Genomic DNA, 20292 nt, shown 5'->3' with positions numbered 1-20292 from the left:
AAACCTTTATTAGTGGGTAGGTGAGAGAGCCAGGGGAAGGCTGTCAGCTACAATTTTTCTCTAGCCTCAAGAAGACTGGGACTGACTGAGCCAGACTCCTGGCCAACATGCTTCGTTGGATTCACAGTGTAGCTGTGAAAAATAGTTAACAGCTACCTTCTTTTTCTTCTCCAAGGATTGTCTTATTCAATCAATATTTATTGAGTACTTGACAGCTATATTTTTAAGCTAGATTTCTTGTTTATCTGTTATTATTGTTTATATATTTAATCAGCTATTTCCTTTTTCTGAAATATCCTTCTGCTTTATTCCACCTAGTATTCACTGGAGAAATTCTAACTCTTGCAAAGCCCAGTTCAAATGTCTCTATATCTCTAAATTTTCCCCAATCCCCTGCAATACTTCCCCAGTCATAATATTAATCTCTCTTCTCTCCTCTCTGTCTTCTCTCTCCTCTCCATCCCCAATAATCCTTTATTACTCCCTTGGAACATGCCCATTTTCTGTCTTATACTTTGGTTATTTATGTACGTGTGTCTCCTTCCCCCCGCAATTACTTATGTGCTCCAAGAGGAAAAGGATCATGTTTTACTTCTATTTTTATTCCCTGCAGTGCCTAGCACATAATTGATCCCTGAGACTATTTTTAAATGAATGAATGAATGATTAAATAGTACAGTGGTATTGTACACAGTCTGTTTTTGATTTTTTGAAATGTTTCCTTCTTTTATGTAGAAAATAAGTCCTCAGTTATTTGTAAATTTGAAAAATACAGACTTTTGAGGATGTTAGAAACTTTGACTCAAAAATTTAAATTATTTATTATAGAATGTAAGTCAAGAATGATCCCCAGTGCTTCGACAATATGTATATGAACCTTTAAATGTTTCAGTTATTCTTAACAAAGGGAATTTTAGAATGTTCTTACTTGAGTTGATTTTTCAATGAATAATACCAATAGAAATTTCATAAGATATGTATCTGCATTCAAAATGTTGTGTGAAATAGCTAACTTAAGACTGCCTGAATGTAAATGCACTCTTTTTTATCCAAGGAGAAGAGTAAATTTGGTTGTGCAGATGATTACAGGTGTACTTTTATATTATTCAAACACCATTTCACATTTAATCCTATTTTTCTCTTTGTGATACTTTTTATGTAAAGACAGTTTTCTTAGATAAAGGACAAAAATGAATGGATTTTTGGGTTAACAACAGTATCAATTTGAAACATTTCTGCACCTTGCATTGCTATTTAGAACTCATCTTCATTTTTTCAGTCACTATTTAATTGGCTATGTTCTTGAGAAGGGGGCAATGAAAGAAGATTTTTTTTTTTTTGTAAACACTTTACTGATCAAATTTTGAATGCCAAAGGTATCAGTAATTTTAAAAATTATCTGAAGTAAAATGTCAGAACAGGGAATTCACAGAGTGAGATACTAAGGAAAAACAGATGGAAGGAATGAATCAATCTGTATACAGAGCTATTCAAGGAGAAGAATGAAATAAATATATTTATGTCTTAGTGGGAGAGGAATGATGAAAAGAATAGATATAACATATGTGGGGAAAAGACACATAATTTTTTGTGGTAGTCCTTTTGCCCTGGTTTAGGCGTGAACTCAGCACAAGTTAGGATAAATTAAGGGCATTAAGGCTCAGAAAATTAATTGAGTTGGTTAAAAATATAAGTATGAGCCAAAAAAGGAGTTGGATAATAAAACAAAATTTTGCAACCTAGCCATTGAACTCAGCTTAGTAGAGCACAGGGAATGAATGCATGCCCATGTTCTTTCAGTGACTTTGCAAATGCTGCCAATTGTATTTTCTCATCATTAGGAATCCAAGTTAAGTTTCTAAGTGCTGTAATAATCATTTTGAGATGGAAAAAAATCAGGGTTGGTTGACCTTGGATTCAGAAGTTTCTCATTCTTCTATTAACCATTACCAAGAAATAAGGATTAGTTCAAGCAAATTTCCAAAGGAATATAATTTTAAAGCTATAAACACAGTAAATTGAAAACACTCATTTGTTTTCTTTTCTGAAGATGAACAAAAAATGTTAAAAAAAAATTACCTTGGTATCAACTTAACCTAACTTGTATAGTGTAAGAAGGAAAACAGTATAAACAATCTCAGGCAACTGATGATTAAACATAATAAAAACAATGCCCCTAGTTTAAAATCACTTCCTTCAGATTTTAATCAAGAGTCAACTCTCACTATTCATTATCCCAATAATTAAATGAAAATTACCTCCACATCATTATCCTGGAAAGATTAATGATTCTTTAAAAAAAATTTTTTTTTTCAGCAGATAGTGCTAAACCTGAATATGGATATAACTTTAGAAAACCTTATGAGTTCATTTTTAGATGACTAGAAAATATATTAAATTGCTTTGTAGACAAGGGAAGAGAACATCTTTCCATTTCATTATCTACTGCCCAGTCATGTTCCTTGGGCACTGAATCAAAATGGAGTAGAGATTATTTTTATGCTTCACCAATCATATATGTGAGAACCATTTTTCCCACACCCCTGCCATCACTGAATATTGTCAGATTTTAGATATTTTTACCAAATTGAGAGATGAAAAATGGCACAACATTACTTTTTTATGTGAATTTCACTGATTACTGGTGGAGCTGAATGGTTCTCATATGTTATTAGCCATTTGGATTTTCTTTTATGGAGAAATAATTTCACCAGAATGCTTAAAGGGAAAAAGTCTATCAGTGAATGTCACCTGTTAACAGACTAAAGGAAAAACCCATATGATCATTTCATTAGATGCAGAAAAACATTTGATAAAATGCAGTACCTTTCCAGAATAGAAACTCTACTAAACTAAGAATAGAAGAAAAAAGTGTTATAAACCAAAACCCTATCTGAAACTTTATATTTAAGGGTAAGATTAAAACACATTCTCTTTTATGTCAAGAACTTTGTCTTTGGAGGTCCTAAAACTTTGGAGGTCGATGTTCTAAAACATAAACATTCAACAAGAGATACAAGATTTTTAAAGGGAAAGAAACTAATTGAACTAATAAAGAGCTCAGTTTAGGTTGCTCAGTACAAGTTCAATACAACATAAAAAATTGAAAAGATTGTTTGATGCCAGAAATAACCAAGCACAAAATGTAATAAAAATGATAGCATTTATAAATACCAACTGAAATTTTTATGGAGAAATTGATAAAATTATTGAGGACATATAAGAAAACTAGAAAAAAATTAAGTTATTCCGTGACCATGAATAGGAAGACTACTTTTAAAAATTAGTTATTCCAAAATTCATCTATAAATCTCTTTGTTTTTAAAACAGCTAACTTTAAAAAAAATAGACCATTCATAATTCAAAAGTCAAATGTACTTAATATGATTATATAGTAAGTAACCTGTGTGTTATTATATAGTCTGTGATTCTCACTTCTTTTCCATTTCCAGCAGCCATTCAGTTCCCTGCTTCAGATAGCCTGATATCAATTTCTTCTGTTTTTTGTATGTTAGTACAAATTCAGATAAAATCCTAACAGGGTCTGTCAGAGAACATGGCATACTAAATTCTAAAATGCTAATGTAAGAGTAAGTGTGGCAATTTTGTAAAACAACAGATTAGGAGAAGAAGGGTAGCTACCAAGTCATACAAAGTTGTATTATGATTGTTTGGTTTGGGCAGGGACACAAGTCGCATAGATCAAAGGACAAGAATACAGAATTATTTTTAATATCTTGGTGTATGGCAGGCAGAGTTTGCATCACAGATCAATGTCAGAGGACAGACTATTAATTAAATGTTTTGGGAACAATTAATATATTTAACTTGTAAAATTACAGTCAAATGATGTTATATTCAGTATTCTATTTTTATAATACCATTGTTATCCTGTCCTGTTGGACAGGTTACAACTTAAACTTCTGTAAAGCCAATGTATTGTGTAATGTGTGTAGGGTCTTGCATTTTATGGAGAGATGAGAAGTAATTTTATGAAGATATGGGAAGAATTTTAGTTAATTTAACTAAATTAGGTGAGAGAAGTACTCAGTGTTTATATAGCTCCCCAAGTTTCAAAAGATAATTTAAGATTAAATAAATTCAGATTTAAGAGTACCATTGAGTGAAATAGAGGGATGATAATGCAGTCAAGTAAAAAAGGTAGATAGCAGCACTGTCCTGAGGCCTCATCATACAGCAGCTGCTGAGTAGTGCCTAAGAAGACCCATGAGGAAGTGATTTTTTTCCTAGTTTTACTGAGAAATAATTGACATACATCACTGTATAAGTTTAAGGCATATAGCAGGATGCTTTGATTTACATCTGTTGTGACATGATTACCACAATAGGTTCAGCTAACATTCACCTTTTCATGTAGATACAAAAAAAGAAGAAAGGAAAGAATAAAGGAAAACAATTTTTTCTCCTTGTGATGAGAACTCTTACGATCTACTCTCTTAGCAACTTTCCTGTGTGTCACACAGCAGTGATAGCTGAAGCCATCACATTGTACATCACATCCCTAGTACTTACTTATCTTATAACTGAAGTTTGTACCTTTTGACCACCTTCCTGCAATTCCCCCTCTTCCTCCAGAACACTCCCCCCAACCCATGCCACCACCATCTCTGGTAACCACAGGTCTGATCTCTTTTTCTATGAGTTTTTTAAAATTCCACACATAAAAGTGAGATCATGCACTATTTGTCTTTCTCTTTCTGACTTACTCACTTAGCATAATGCCTTCAAGGTCTATCTATGTTGTTGCAAATGGTGGGATTTCCTCATTTCTTATGGCTGAATAATATTCCATTGAATTGGGTTGGCCAAAAAGTTTGTTTGGGTTTTTCTGTAACATCTTACAGAAAAACCCAAATGAACTTTTTCGCCACCCCAAGGTATGTATGTGCAACTTTTTTGTCCATTCATTGTCTGTGGACACTTAGGTTGTTTCCATGTCTTGGCCATTGTAAATAATGCTGTTCTGAACATGAGGGCGCAGATATATTTCTGAGGTAGTGTTTTTGTTACCTTTGAGTGTATTCCCAGAAGTGGAATTGCTGGACATGTGGTTGTTCTATTTTTAATTTTTTGAGGATCTTCTGCACTGTATTCCACAATTTACAATCCCACCAACAACAGTGCAGGAGGGTTTGCTTTTCTCCATGTCCTCGCTGGCGTTTGTTATTGCTTGTCTTTTTGATAATAACCATCCTAACAAGTGTGAGGTGATATTCTATGGTGGTTTTTTTTTTTTTTTTTTAAAGTATTTGTTTATTTACTTATGGCTGTGCTGGGTCTTCGTTTCTGTGCGAGGGCTTTCTCTAGTTGTGGCAAGCAGGGGCCACTCTTCATCGCGGTGCGCGGGCCTCTCACTATCACAGCCTCTCTTCTATGGTGGTTTTAATTTGCATTTCCTAACGACTGGTGTTGTTGGATGTCTTTTCATGTACCTTTTGTGCTTTCATATATCTCTTTTGGAGAAATGTCTGTTTATGTCCCTTGCCCATTTTTAATTGTTATTTGTTTTTTTGCTGTTGAGTTGTTTGAGTTCTTTATATGTTTTGGATATTAACCCCTTATCAGATATATAGTTTGCAAATGTTTTTTCTCCTATCACAGGTTGTCTTTTCACTTTGATGATGGTTTCTTTCGTTGTGCAGAAGCTTTTTAGTTTGATGTAGTCCAACTTGTTTATTTTTTATTTTGTTGCTTATGCTTTAGGTGTCATATCCAAAAAAATTATTACCAAAACCCATGTCAAGGAACTTTGTTCCTATGTTTTCTTCTAGGAGTTTCATGGATTCAGGTCTTACATTTAAGTCTTTAATCCATTTCAAGTTATTTTTTGTGAAAGGTATAAGATATGGGTACAGTTTCATTCTTTTACATGTGAATATCCAATTATCCCAGCACCATGGAGAGACTTTTCTTCATCAAGTATTCTTTGCTCCCTTGTCAAATATTAGTTGACTGTGTACGCTTGGGTTTATTTCTGGCCTCCAGACTCTGTTCCATTGACTTGTCTTTTTTGTTAATGCCAGTACCATACTATTAGTAGTCTTAGATTATAGCTTGAAATCAGGAAGTGTGATACCTCCTGCTTTGTTCTTTCTCAGGATTTCCTTGGCTATTTAGGGTCTTTTGTGGTTCCACATAAATTTTGACTTTTTTCTACTTCTGTAAAAATAATGCCATTGGAATCTTGATAAAGATTGCATTGAATCTGTAGGTGGCTTTCAGTAGTATTGACATTTTAAAAATATTAATTTCAATCCATAAATACGGGATACCTTTCCATTAATTTGTGTCTTTTACAGTTCCTTTCATCAATGTCTTGTAGTTTCAGCACAATCATCTTTTGCCTCCTTAGTTAAATTTATTCCTAAGTATTTTATTGTCTTTGATGCTATTATAAGTGGATCAATTTCTTTATATTCTTTAACAAAAATTTTTTGTTTATGTATAGAAATGATAGTGATTTTTGTACTTTTATTGTGTATCCTGCAACTTTACTGAATTCAGTGATCTAACAGTTTTTCTTGTTGTTGAGTTTAAGATTTCCTATACATAAAATCATTTCATCTGCAAATAGAGACAAATTTTACTTCTTTCTTTCCAATTCTTATACCTTTTATTTCTTTTTCTTGCCTGAGTGTTTTAGTAGGACTTCCCAGTACTGTGTTGAATAGAAGCTATGAGAGTGGGCACCCTTTCCTTATTCCTGATCTTAGAGGAAAAACGTTTGACCTTTCATCACTTGCGTATGATGTTACCCATGGATTTGTCATATAGGGCCTTTATTATGTTGGGATATGTTCCTTCTGTGCCTGATTTGTTAAGTGCTTTTATCATCCAAATGGATGTTGGATTTTGTTGAATGATTTTTGCATCTGTTGAGATGATCATGACTCTTTCTCTGTTCAATCAATGTGATTCATCAACATTGCATATGTCGACCTATTCTTGCATCCCAGGGATAGAACCCATTTAATCATGGTGAATGATCCTCTTAATGTGCTGTTGAATTCAGTTTGCTAGTATTTTATTGAGAATATCTGCATCTATATTCATCAGGAATATGAGCCTATAGTTTTCATTTTTGGTAGTGTACTTTTCTGGTTTTGGTATCAGGATAATGCTGGCCTCTTAAAATGAGTTTCGAAATGTTCCCTCCCAAAAAATCCTCTTTGATTTTTTTGGAAGAGTTTGAGAAGGATTGGTGTTAATTCTTCTTTAAATGTTTGGTGAAATTAGCCAGTGAAGCCATTTGGTCCTGCACTTTTCTTTGTTAGGAGATTTTTTCTTACTGATTAAATCTCCTTACTAGTAATTAGTCTATTTAAATTAGTCAGATTTTCTATTTCTTCCTGATTTGGTCTTGATGAGTTGTGTGTTTCTAAAACTATTTCCATTTCTTCTAGGTTGTACAGTTTGTTTGCATATCGCTGTTCATTGTAGGCTCTTATTCTTCTTTGAAGTTCTGTGATATCAATTGTAATGTTTTCTTTTTCATTTATAATATTGTTGATTTAGGTCTTTTCTTTTTTTTTCCTTGATTAGCCCAGCCAAGGGTTTGCAATTTTGTTTAACTTTTCAAAGAACCAACTCTTAGTTTGGTTAATCTTTTCTATTGTTTTTCTGTTCTCTATTTCATTTATGTCTGCTCTGATGTTTATTATTTCCTTTCTTCTGTTAACATTGGGCTCAGTTTATTCTTTTTTTCTAGTTCCTTAAGGCATGTAGTTAGGTTATTTATTTGGGATCTTTCTTGCTTCTTAATGTAGGCTTTTATCACTATGCCCTTCCCTCATAGAAGTGCTTTTTCTGCATCCCGTAAGTTCTCACATGTTGTGTTTCCATTTTCATGTGTCTTGAGAAACTTTTTAGCGTACTCTTCAATTTCTTCTTTGATCCAGTGGTTTTTCAGCAGAGTGTTGTTTAATTTCCATGTGTTCATGAATTTTCCAGTTATCCTCTTTTTATTATTTCTAGTTTGATGCTATTGTGCTCAGAGAAGATATTTGTTGTGATTTCAGTCTTCCTGAATTTGCTAAGACTTGTTTTGTGGGCTAACATATGATCTATCCTAGAAAATGTTCCATGTGCACTTGAGAAGTATGTGTATTCTGCTTTTCTTGGATAGACTGTGCTGCATTTGTCTGTTAGGTTCATTTGATCTATAATGCTGTTCAAATCCACTGTTTTCTTACTGATTCTCTGTCTGAATGATCTTTCCATTGTTTAGAGTGGAGTATTAAAGTCTCCAACTATTATTGTCTTGTTGTTTATTTCTCCTTTTAGCTCTGTTAGTTTTTGCTTTATATTTTTAGGTGCTCAGATGTTGGGCAAATAAATATTTACAATCAGTTTGTCTTCTTGATGTACTGACTCCTTTATCATTATATAATGACCTTCTTTTTCTCTTTTTATCATTTGTAGTTTGAAGTCTATTTTGTCTGATATGAGTATAGCTGCCTCTGAATTTTTTTTGGTTACCATTTGATTGAAATGTCTTTTTGCATCTCTTCACACTCAGTCTATGTGTGCCTTCAAAGCTAAATTGAATCTCCTGTAGGCAGCATATTGTTGGATCTTGTGTTTTTATCCATTCAGCCACTCTCTGTCTTTTGATTGAAGAATGTAATCTATTTACATTTAAAGTAATTATTGATGGGTAAAAGACTACTGTTTCCATTTTATTATTGATGGGTAAAGACTACTGTTTTCTGGTTGTTTTGTAGATCTATTGTTCCTTGTTTCTTATCCTTCTGTCTTTTTTTGGGTTTTGATGTCTTTTGGTATCAGTGTGCTTTAGCTTTTTTATCCTGTTCTTTTGTGTAGTTACCACAGTATTTTCCCTTGTGGTTACCATGAGACTTACATTAAACATCTTAAACTTATAACAACTAATTTTAAACTTACAACAACTTAACTTTAATAGGATTCATATACTTTTACTTCTTCTCTCCCTCACATTTTAGGTTATTTCTCTTACAATTTACATGTTTTTTAATTGTCTAAAGACAGATTATTGTTTATGGTTATTTTTGTAACATGCTTTTTCAAACTTTTAAACTAGAGTTGTGAGTTATGCACCATTTTTACCACATTGCAGAATTTAACTATGACTCTATATTTACCATTACCAGTAAAATTTACTCTACCTTTTTTTTGGTATCATGTTAATTAGCATTCTTCTACTTCTTCTCAAAGAACTCCTTTAAGCATTTCTTATAAGCAAGGTCTGGTGGTAATGTACTCCCTCAGCTTTTGTTTGTTCAAGAAAGTCTTTATCCCTTATTCATTTCTGAAGGACAACACCTTTGCTGGGTATAGAATTCCTGGTTGAGAGTTATTTTCTTTCAGTATTTTTAATATGTCATTCCATTCCCTCCTGGCATGAAAAGACTGTTGAGAAATCTTATGATAGTTTTACAGGGGTTTTCTTGTATGTAACTTCTCTCTTTTCTCTGCTGCTTTTAAAATTCTGTGTCTTAGACTTTCAAAAATTTAGTTATAATGTGTCTTGGTATAGCCCTATTCAGGTTCGATCTATTTGGGGTCCTTTGGAATTCATGGATCTGGATGTCCATTTCTCTCCCCAGGTTCAGGAATTTTCAGCCATTATTGCTTTAAATATATTTTCTATCACCTTCTCTTTCTCTTCTCCTGGAATTCCCATAACGTGAATATTGTTTCTTTTCATTGTGTCCCATAATTCCTGTAGGCTTTCTTCATTCTTTTTCATGTTTTTTCTTTTTGCTTTTCTGACTGGGTAATTTCCAGTCCTATTTTTCAGGACACTGATTCTTCTGAATGGTCAAGTCTACTTTTGAAATGATTGAATTCTTCAGTGATTGTATTTTTCAACTCTAGGATTTCTGGGGATTTTGTTGTTTTAATCAAACTGCTCATTTTGTTCATGCATTATTTTCATAATTTCATTTAGTTGTCTATCTGTGCTTTCTTACAGTTCACGAAACTTCCTTAAGAGAATTATTTTGATTTCATTGTCTGACAGTTCATAGATCTCCATTTCTTTAGATTCAGTTATTGGAGCTGTCTTAGTTTCCTTTGGTGGTGTCATATTTACCTGAGTTTTTATAATCCTTGATTCCTTATGTTGGGATTTGCACATTTGAGTAATAGGGCTCATCCCCCAGACTTTACAAGTTTGCTTTGGCAGTCAGTTTTTCACCAGTCAGCTCAGTTTGGTTTCTGGGTGTGTCTGCTGGTAGTGTCTTTGGGCAGGTGGGTCCTGCTATTATGGTCTGTTTTGGGGCAAGGCAACTGTTTCAGCTCTGAGGATGGGGATGGGGGCTAAGAACAGTTGGATAGGACTGCTGGCTTGGTTTCTTACCCAAGTGAGTCTGTAGGATGGGCTCCAAGGTGGCATGGGTTCTCATCAGGCTTGCTAGATGTTTGAGGTTGGGTTCTATATTCAGTAGGAGATGGGACTATGAATTAGCTTGCCTGCCCTGGTAGGGCAGCAGGCCAGGGTCCAGGGGCTGTACAGCTTTGGGGCCTGTATCATGCCTGAGTATATACTGAATTCCCTGTTCAGGTGAGGCCACTAGTTTTGCTCTGCCACAGATCATGCTCTCTGTTCAAGTGCCACTGTATGTAAGGCTATTGAATGGGTGCCACTGTATGTAAGGCTATTGAATGGGCTACACTGTATGTAAGGCTATTGAATGGGCTAGGAAGTTTCCCATGTGCTTTTGTTGGACAGGCTGAAGACTGTATTCAGCAATGAGTGGGGACTATGAATTAGATTTCCTGCCTGGGTGCAGTGGAAGAAGCAGCTCTAAAACCTGTAAAGCTGTTTGTTGTCTTAACTCAAGCTGACCTTCACCCCAAGTTCCCTAGTGGAACAGGTCCACTGGCTTTGCTATGCAAACTATCACTTCTGTCCACCTTCCTCTTGGTTTGAGTGCCAGTGGACTGCACAGCTTTCAGGTGTTTTCACCAGCTCTTCTGGTCAGATGGGGCCCGAAGACTGACTGCACAGCAGGTGGGGCTATGTCTCAGCCCCCTTGCCTCCGTGTGGGTGGGAGGGGACACTCCAGGCTACTTTCAGTTTCCCAAATGGTTTCTCCAGTTGGAATGGGCTAGGAGCTACCCTCAGCCTTGGTATGAATTAATACCCCTGCCTGTGCTTAGCACACAGGAACCTTTCATGCCTAGTACTGGAGCTTCCAGAAGTTGTTACCAGCTCTTATGGTCAGATGGAGCTGGAAGGCACTCCTCATAGTGGATGGAGCTGTGACTCAGCACCTTGCCTGGAAGTTGGCAAGCCAAGCTCTAGGGCCTGCAAATCTCTTTGTTTAAGGGCCTGAATGAGGCAGATCTGTACCCCACCAAATACCTGGTCAGATGGCACCACTGACTTGGTTCTGCAGATGAGCAGAGCTGCTGGTTGAGATTACCACTTTGGCACTGCAGGAACGAACTCAGTCTTTCAAGACTCCTGTGCTGGTTGGTGCAAGCCCCTCCCCTATTCTCCATCACATTGAGATTCCCGGTGATTGAGCCCCATAGATTTCCCTGCAATCGTCATGGTGTGAGATCAGAGTAGGGGCTCCCACAAAGTGACTCACAATGTTAAGGGAGGCTCCTTGTCCTCCCTGCATTCTCTTTTCCCACTGGAGGCTCAGGAGGCTCAAGGGAGACTTCTCTGCATGGTGCTGTGCTAGCCTGTGGGAGGGGCAATGCGGTCAACATGTAGCTGCTTCTCTTACCTTCTCATGCAGTCTATCTTGGTCTCTGAGGTGCAGAGGGTGTTTCAGCCTCACTCCTGTGCTCTAGAATTCTCTTGGTGCTGTCTTCTTGAATAGATGTTAAGTTTTTTTTCTTCTGACTGGGAGAGGAGTCAGGAATGACTTATGACACCCTCTTGGTAACCATAACTCTCCCCAGGAAGTGACTGTTAAGCTGAGGCATGAATAACTAGAAGAGCCCAACCATACAAAGATCTAAGAAAAGGCATTCCAGGCAGAAGGAAACCAGTGCAAAGGGACCAAGTTTAAAATATATATTTGGCTCTTTTCAGAATGAAGGCTAGCATAGCCACTGCATTTTCAACAAAACAGAGAGGAAGGATGAATGGTTAGGCAGGGGCCACTTGAATAGTGCATCCAAACTGTCTTTTGCAATAGCCATAAAATGACCAATTTTTCATATTCTGAATTCAGAATTTCATAAGCGCTTCAGTGTCCTACACCAATATCTGATAGTTTGTCTTCAGAAAGCACCATTTGCATGCTGAAGGAACAGAAGGTTCTTTATCTTTTATTTTTCCATGCATACTAGAAACGTACTGAATCTAATTCTAGTGCCAGTACATGCAGGAACAATTTAAGTATTGCATGACATAGTAGATATGAAATCAGGAAGACTGGTCTATCTGTTCATTCATATTTTTATGAACCTAGTAAAGGTACTAAAAGATTTCAGGAATAGTAAAACTGATGAAGAAACACCAGTTTCTGGTCTCAGGAGCATATACTTTCTGGGTGTTTTAGCTCAGGGTCTGCCATTCTTTGTGTGAAGGTAGGTTATTTAGTTGACTGCTCTTGGCATATATAAACCATGAGGGGGTTGCCTAGATTACTGTTAGGGTCTCCACTAGTTCTGAAAATGTCAGAGATTTGCCTTTTTAATTCCCTGAAACAGATCAGACCACAGACAACGTCTTTCTTGTATACCAAAAGTAATTTTGATTCAGCAGGCAAATTGCCACAGTAATGTGTTGGTCTGATACTGTCAGTTTATAATACTTTATATTTTAGGCTTAGAAACTCATTCTGTTCTAGCTTATTTTAATTTTATTCTGAATCTTGTGCTGCGTCTGACAGGTTTTGAATGTCTTACCTTTTCACAAAAGCATTGTGGTCCTGTTTACAAAGAATTATTCATTAATTGTTATGATTTATCTAGCTTAATTTTATACTTTAAAGCATTTGAATTATTTTTTATTTTCCTGTAGCGAGAGTCATGGCATTCTTCTAATAGAAATAGAAGAGAAGGAAAAATATTACTCTGGACTAAACTCTTTGTAGCTTAGAACCAGTTATTATTTCTCTTTTTTTTTTTTTTTGTTTTATTTTTGTTTTATTTTTATTACACACTACAAAATACACTGCATGCTACACAATACACTGCATAACCTTCTAGCAGGGGTAGACAAGCATAACTGAGTTATTTTTCATCAATCAGGAAAATGCTTCCTTAATCAATGTTCTCCAAACCCTTTGACGCATAGTAACGATTAACTCCAGAGATGCGCCTATCTCTTTCCATCAAATTCCACTGATATGAATAATAGGCAACTCTTTTTTCCTTGCCCCCGTTAGTGAACCTGTGGATGCGTGCAGTGGCCATTCCCGGGATGAATAAGCACGTGGCCATGACGGCGATCCCGGGGAGAATCTCGAACCACATCGCGACACAGTTACCAAGGCCAAACACTTCCTTCTATTTCTCTTTTAGTAATGAAGATTATCATTTTACTGTTAGAAATGTAAGGTTTTATCATCAGTCTTCATTTTTTTCTTTCTGTATCCACCCAGTGACTACATTTGAATTTTCTAGATCTCACTTATAATTTCACTTTTTCACTTTTTAAAGTTAGATATTATTTTGGATTAATAAATAGAGCAGAAACTTCAGTTTAAATAACACCATAACAAAAATTATTATAAATAAGCAGAAAGTTTGTTAAATACCTCAATAAATATTACCTATTATTGCTGCACATCAGCTGCTAAAAAGATAAGGAACCATTTCCAGCTGTCTTTTTTGCACGTTCATTTAAATCAAAATAATTTTCTTAGTAAAAAACAGTATTTTGGACTAAGTGCTACAGAGTCCTTAGGAACTGTTTTACTCATAATTTTTTCTAACCCCAGTTTATAGTTCATAGTGGGTAGACTTTAAAAAGAGAGAGAGATTACATTGGTTATTGGTTCTAAAGTCATATTTTATTGAGTTTTACACCTACTCTGGGTGATATTTAAATGATGCCAAAGCTACATGTTGCATTCAAGATAACAACAGTATTTTTTCTTTCTTTCTCATTCCAATCTTTTGAAATGTAATGCATGGAATTTTTTTTTCATATGTTAAGTGTATCTCATTGCTGAATATAGTGTTCCTCACTGAAGTATTCACTTCTTTGCCAAAAACACATCAGTCATTCACAAATATTCAGTACTCTGAGAATGAAAATTTATTTAGCTACTTGTGTAGTTGGTGAAAGCCAGTTTGCAAAGATTTCTAAAGCCACAGTGTTAGATGTATTATTTGGAATCTAGGACTAAGTATTAGCACCCGGTGTGTGAGGTAGTATCCTAGATATGTTGGACCCTGCAGGCTATGATATTCTAGACCAAAATTTGTAGCTGGTTAATGGAATGATGTTAATCAGCCTTCTATTTTGTGGATGAGATAAAAATTCATTATAATTTTGGAGAACAAAATCGGTTCCACCCCTGAACACATTCATTAACATTTGAAGAAAATATCTATAAGATAAAAATAGAATCCCTGAATTAATTGACATGGAAATTCAAATAAGAAAACCTAAGACTTAGAAGAATGCCTCAAAAATAAAAATTACTCAATGAATGTTTGTGGAATGAGTAAATGAATGAATGAATTGAAAATTATCCATTTACAGCAGCTGATATTTAAATTGCACACACACCTTTGAATTTTGTATTGAATATGTTTCTCAGCCCATTATACTGCGTTATCTAAGCATAAAGATATACAAAGAATATATTTTAAGAGTCAATCTTTAATTTAAATGAAATAAGGAAGAGCTTCTCTTCCTTTTCCATGATCTTTTTATTAAGGATACATTATTATTTTTATGAATATTAACTATGTTATACTTCAAATGTGGAGATCCTTCAATAACACATAAGGTTTTGGGGGGCTGTTTCTTTCAGAGAAAAGTGGCATTTGCAGCTGTGATTTAAAATCTTTGTCCTCCTGCAGGTCTCCTTCTAGCAGGCCACATTATGTTATCCAAATTTATTATTTATAATATAGTTAGTGAATAAAAAATCAGATGATCATGCTTGTTACGTTAGCTTCTAAAGCAAGTGTTAAAAAGATCCTTTGGAACGATTTCTTTTGTGTGAAATATATTCAGTTAAGTTCATATCCGTAGAAAATGTAGTTTGGCCCATAAGAGGCCAAATGCTTGAGTCTTTAGTATGTTCTGGGTAGCTGAAGTTACTAGAATAGTATCTTTCCAGAAAAGAGAGTATTTCCTCACAGTCCTACTCAGTAACCTACTACCTGAAAACACTTAATAGGAGAAGCCCAACTCAACCTTCCTCTACCCCTTCAGAAAAGAGCCCTAGAGAGTGCTTTGTGTGTCAGGTTGAAATTCTAGATTAGTAAATTGAGCATCTGATCTGGCATAGCTGAAAAATGAAACATCTTCTGGCATAATAGTAAAAAATTACATAGAAAGATTATTTTAAAAGACCAACATCAGATTTCAGGCTTCTTTCTCTGAAAAAATATCAGCCAGCATTCTCTATAATTTTGATTTCTCTTTAAATAAACATGAATATATAGTCTGATTCCTAATTTCTTGGCTCAAAATCGATGACTTCACACATGCAAAAATTCACTTTCTAATGTTTAAAGACAAACATATTTGGAAAGGTTATGATGTGAAGAGCACCAAGTGCTTATGAGCATTGATAGGCTTTGCCTTCATGACTGCTTCATTTCACTGCTTTCTGACTGACTGACTTTCTTCCTTCTGCTCGCCCTTCCTCCCTCCCTCTGTCTTCCTTCCTTCCTTCCTTCCTTCCTTCCTTCCTTCCTTCCTTCCTTCCTTTCCTTCCTCCCTCCCTCTCTCCCTCCCTTCCTTCTCTCTCTCTCTTTCTTTCTCTCTCTCTCTCTCTTTCTCCCTTCCCTTCCCTTCCCTTCCTCCCTCCCTTTCTCCTTCCTTCCTTCCTTCCACAGCATCAATTTACTGCCTCTCAGTTTCTATAGGTCAGGAGTCTAAGCACAGGTTAGCTGCATCCTCAGAGCTCCCAAGGTTGAAATCTGCATGTTGCCTGGGGCTGCATTATCATCTGGAGTTCAAGACCCTCTTCTTGCTTGTTCAGGTTGTTGGCAGGATTGAGTTCCTTGTGGTTGTAGGACTGAGACCCCTGGCTTTTTGTTGGCTGTCAGCTGGGTTCATTCTCACCTACTAGAGGCTACTCTCAGGTGCTTCCATGTGGCCCCCTCTACCTTAGCAATGAAGAAATTCCCTCTTGTTGAATCCCTCTTAAGCATCAAATCTCTCTGATTTATTCTTCTACCAGCAGGAGAAAACTCTCTTCTTTTAAAAAGTCTGATATGATTAGTTTAGGCCCACTTGGGTAGTCCATCTTAAAGTCAACTGATTACTAACCTTAATTACATCTGCTGGTAACCTAACATAATCATGGGAATAACACCAGGTAGGGAATGTCATGTGAACCATCTTACGATTATGCCTTCCACAGTAAGTTTTTAAAAAATTATTATTGTCATATACATTCTTCTGGAGTGATCTCTTCCTTCTACTCAGTTTCAGCTATCAGCTCTATGCTGATAACTCACAAATCTCTAGCTCAAGCCCCAGCCTCACCCCTTAGCCTTTAGATCTAAAGGCTAACAACAACTCCCACTGTCCATTTGGAGGCCCCAATACACTATTTTAGAGATTGGAAAATGAGCTACCTGCCTTTGTTTCTGTGAATGATAAAAACTCAAAGAACGCATTATGAAAATGAGTTCTGAGGATGTTTTATTTCCTTGCTACTCTCTACTTAGAGGTTCATGTAAAAGTACAATCACTTGCACTTGGTAAGAACCCAGAACTTTGGAAATGAATGAAAGGGCCAGCTCTGTAGATTCAGTGACTGCTTTGAGTGATTTCCTACCATCCATGCCTCCTCTCTGCCACTCGCAGAGTATAGCACAACTGCTCTTATTGTTCTTCTATACATTTGTTCTAAAGAATTAGCTATTATCCATTAGACATTGTATTCTGCCTTTGGTGTTCTCTTGTTGTCAACCAGGCTTATCTTACTGCTAATTTGATCATTTGTCAACCTCTAGGGACAAGACCTTGCAGGTTGAGGAGTACAAGTACAGGGTTAATTAAAGAAAAGGCCTTTATTCCTCTTTTCTTCCATTCTTACCCATCTGTTTCCTGCAAGGATTATGACAGCAGGGTGGAAAGTGGGTTTTTAAAGCTGATCTGACAAGAAGCAGGGCAGTGAGGACAAGAATCTTCTTTCACATGCTAAGGAACTCCTGACTATACTTCTGAAGTAGACGTTGGAATGACAGCTCTTGTGGCTGAAATGCAATTTTTTTGTTTTAAAAATACAAATGATTCTCTTCATTTTCTTTTCTCAGTTCTTATACTCACATGCTCACATTTACAGTGTTATACAGTATATTTTCCATTATGGTATACATATACTTTCCATCTTTTTCCCTTTTGAAATAACATGAGAAAATTTCACCATAGACAAATAGTCACATATTTTTTATGTCTTAATTGAGCATTTAAAAGGGCATTATTCCTTATGATTTCACGTAATCTCTCATTTTATTGGGATCTATCATCTCTATCCACACTGACTTCTATAAATGACTCACTTATTTGGGAACTTTTCTATCTGAACCAAAATCAGGGATTTGAGGTGAATCGAAAAAGGACCTGGGGAGCCCAAGGTTCCATAAATGGGCTTTAGGCAGTCCCTGAATCCTGTGAAATTGTACACACACTAATACATTTGTGTACATGTGCATTTTTCTTGGGAGACTGTCTATTCTTGTGTAATTCTCAAAGAAATTTGTTACCCCAGTAAATGTAAGTAATCATTTTTAGAAGGGGTGATAACAAATTTGGCTGTTTGGATTCTCAACCCGAGACCAGAAGACACAGATTAAAAGGCAGGGTAGGGTCCTAGAGCTAGGGGGCTTACCCACAGCCACAAGGCACCCACAGCCACAAGGCAAGCAAGAAGAACCCGCCCCCAACCCAAATATTGAGAAAGAAGAGGTAGAACTAAGCCTAATTCCATGAAGGCCAACCATTGTGCCTAATAAGTCCTAATGGAACCACTGTGTCACAGTGCTGTAACCGATGGGCTCAAAGATGACTCTGTGTCTTCCAAACTGTGGGCATTTTTAAAAGCAGGAATATATCTGATCTATTTCGAAGAGAGTGAAACTGCAAAATGGAATTTTAAAAACTATTGAGTTGGCCAAAAAGTGCCTTCAGGTTTTAAGTAAAAAAAAAAGATACATTTTTCATTTTCACCAAGAACTTTATTGAACAACGTATTCACCCTTTTGTTCCACTACCTTCTGCCATTTTTCAGGCAACTTCATAATTCCATCTTCCCCAAACGTTTTATCTTTTTGAGCAAAGAACTGTTCCAGGTGTCTTTTACAGTCTTCCAAGGAATTGCAATTTTTTCCATTAAGAGGATTTTGTAAAGACCTAAATAAATGGAAATCCGAAGGTGCAGTGTCTGGTGAATACGGCAGATGAATCAGAACTTGCCAGCCAAGCTGTAACAGTTTTTGCCTTGTCATCAAAGAAACACGCGGTCTTGCGTTATCCTGATGGAAGATGATGCGTTTTCTGTTGACTAATTCTGGATGCTTTTCATCGAGTGCTGCTTTCAGTTGGTCTAATTGGGAGCAGTACTTGTGGAAATTAATCATTTGGTTTTCCGGAAGGAGCTCATAATAGAGGAATCCCTTCCAATCCCACCATATACACAACATCACCCTCTTTGGATGAAGACCAGCCTTTGGTGTGGTTGGTGGTAGTTCATTTCGCTTGCCCCACGATCTCTTCCATTCCACATTATTGTACACTATCCATTTGTCATCGCCCGTCACAATTTGTTTTAAAAAATGGAACGTTTTTGTTACGTTTAAGTAGGGATTCGCATGTGGAAAAACGATCAAGAAGGTTTTTTTCGCTTAACTTATGTGGAACCCAAACATCAAAGTGATGAACATAACCAAGCTGGTGCAAATGATTTTCAGTGCTTGATTTGGATATCTTGAGTATGTCAGCTGTCTTCTGAGTGGTATAACATTGATTTTTCTCAATTAATGTCTTGATCACTATCAACTTCAACTGGTCTACCTGACCTGGAGCATCATCCAGCGAGAAATCTCCAGAACAAAACTTTGCAAACCACTTTTGACATGTTTGATCAGTCACAGCACCTTCTCCATACACTGCACAAGTCTTTTTTTGCATTTCAGTTGCATTTTTACCTTTCTTGAAATAATAAAGCATAACATGCTGAAAATGTTGCTTTTTTTCTTCCATCTTCAGTATTAAGGTGGCTACAAAATAAATCACCAGTTTTGATGTCTTTTTTTTAAATGCACGCTGATATGACAGCTGTCACATACAATCTACCAAAATTGTTTAGAATGAAGTTAAAGACAACTAAGTGCTACTAGAGTCATCTTATGGGAAAAAAATGAATGAACCTTTTGGCCAACCCAATACTTTGAGAGAAACCTTTCAGCCATCTGGAATGCTATTCCCATATGAACTGAGATAGGTATATGAGGTTGAGGAATGTGTCACTTGCCACCTGATGGAAGATGAACCTTTACGGCCAGAAGCCCAGTGCCTGGTTTGTTAGTTTTATACACATTTGTGGGCTCTGTTAAGTGACTGAGAAACACTTTGTGTAGGATGAATCTCAAGCTTAGCTTTGAGGCCCTACTTCATAGACCAAAATGAAAAAGGTGCTAGCAGAAACTATAGTTTAGATATTATGCGTTGGGGAAAATATTTCTATCTATATTAATGAGCTTATGAGTGAGGTTATCACAACTCATTCTAGGAAATATCTCTGCCAGTGTAATCCTATCTATAGAGAGTTAAAAAAAAAGAGTGATGTTTGACTTGGCATTAAGTCAGAAACAACTTATATGACAAATGATGCCACTATTTTTCACTAAATGACAGACAGATGGAAATGTATCCATGTATCTAAAACTCAAGAGGTTAAACTGTAAGGTACAAATACAAACTATAAATAAACTTAAAAATATCAACTCAGCAGAAAGATGGTCAAATGTGTGAAGAACACAATCACAGAAAAAGAATAAAAAATGGCCAATAAATAAATGAGTAGATGATCAGTCTAAGTCTTGATTAATACATCAATGAGGTGCCACTTTTGTTTTCATTATATTAGTAAAAATAAAAAGACTCATAATATCCATTAATTAGGG

General features: G+C 36.0%; 2 protein-coding genes across 21 annotated transcripts in view; one reads left to right on the top strand and one right to left on the bottom strand.

Moving 5' to 3' along the window:
- The window catches only part of HDAC9 (histone deacetylase 9), a 1001951-nt gene that overhangs the window by 448993 nt on the left and 532666 nt on the right, over nt 1-20292 (top strand). The gene's annotated exons all lie outside the window — the stretch shown is intronic.
- LOC137768440 (NADH dehydrogenase [ubiquinone] 1 alpha subcomplex subunit 1) lies at nt 13122-13474 on the bottom strand. Its single transcript, XM_068549959.1, has one exon. It carries the CDS (start codon nt 13444-13446, stop codon nt 13234-13236), a length of 213 nt encoding a protein of 70 aa, XP_068406060.1. The 5' UTR covers nt 13447-13474; the 3' UTR covers nt 13122-13233.

Source organism: Eschrichtius robustus, chromosome 8 (assembly GCF_028021215.1).
Source record: "Eschrichtius robustus isolate mEscRob2 chromosome 8, mEscRob2.pri, whole genome shotgun sequence".
NCBI classification, from domain to species: domain Eukaryota; kingdom Metazoa; phylum Chordata; class Mammalia; order Artiodactyla; family Eschrichtiidae; genus Eschrichtius; species Eschrichtius robustus.
Note: the sequence above shows the minus strand (reverse complement) of the source record. Positions and strands in the feature narration are given on the sequence as shown.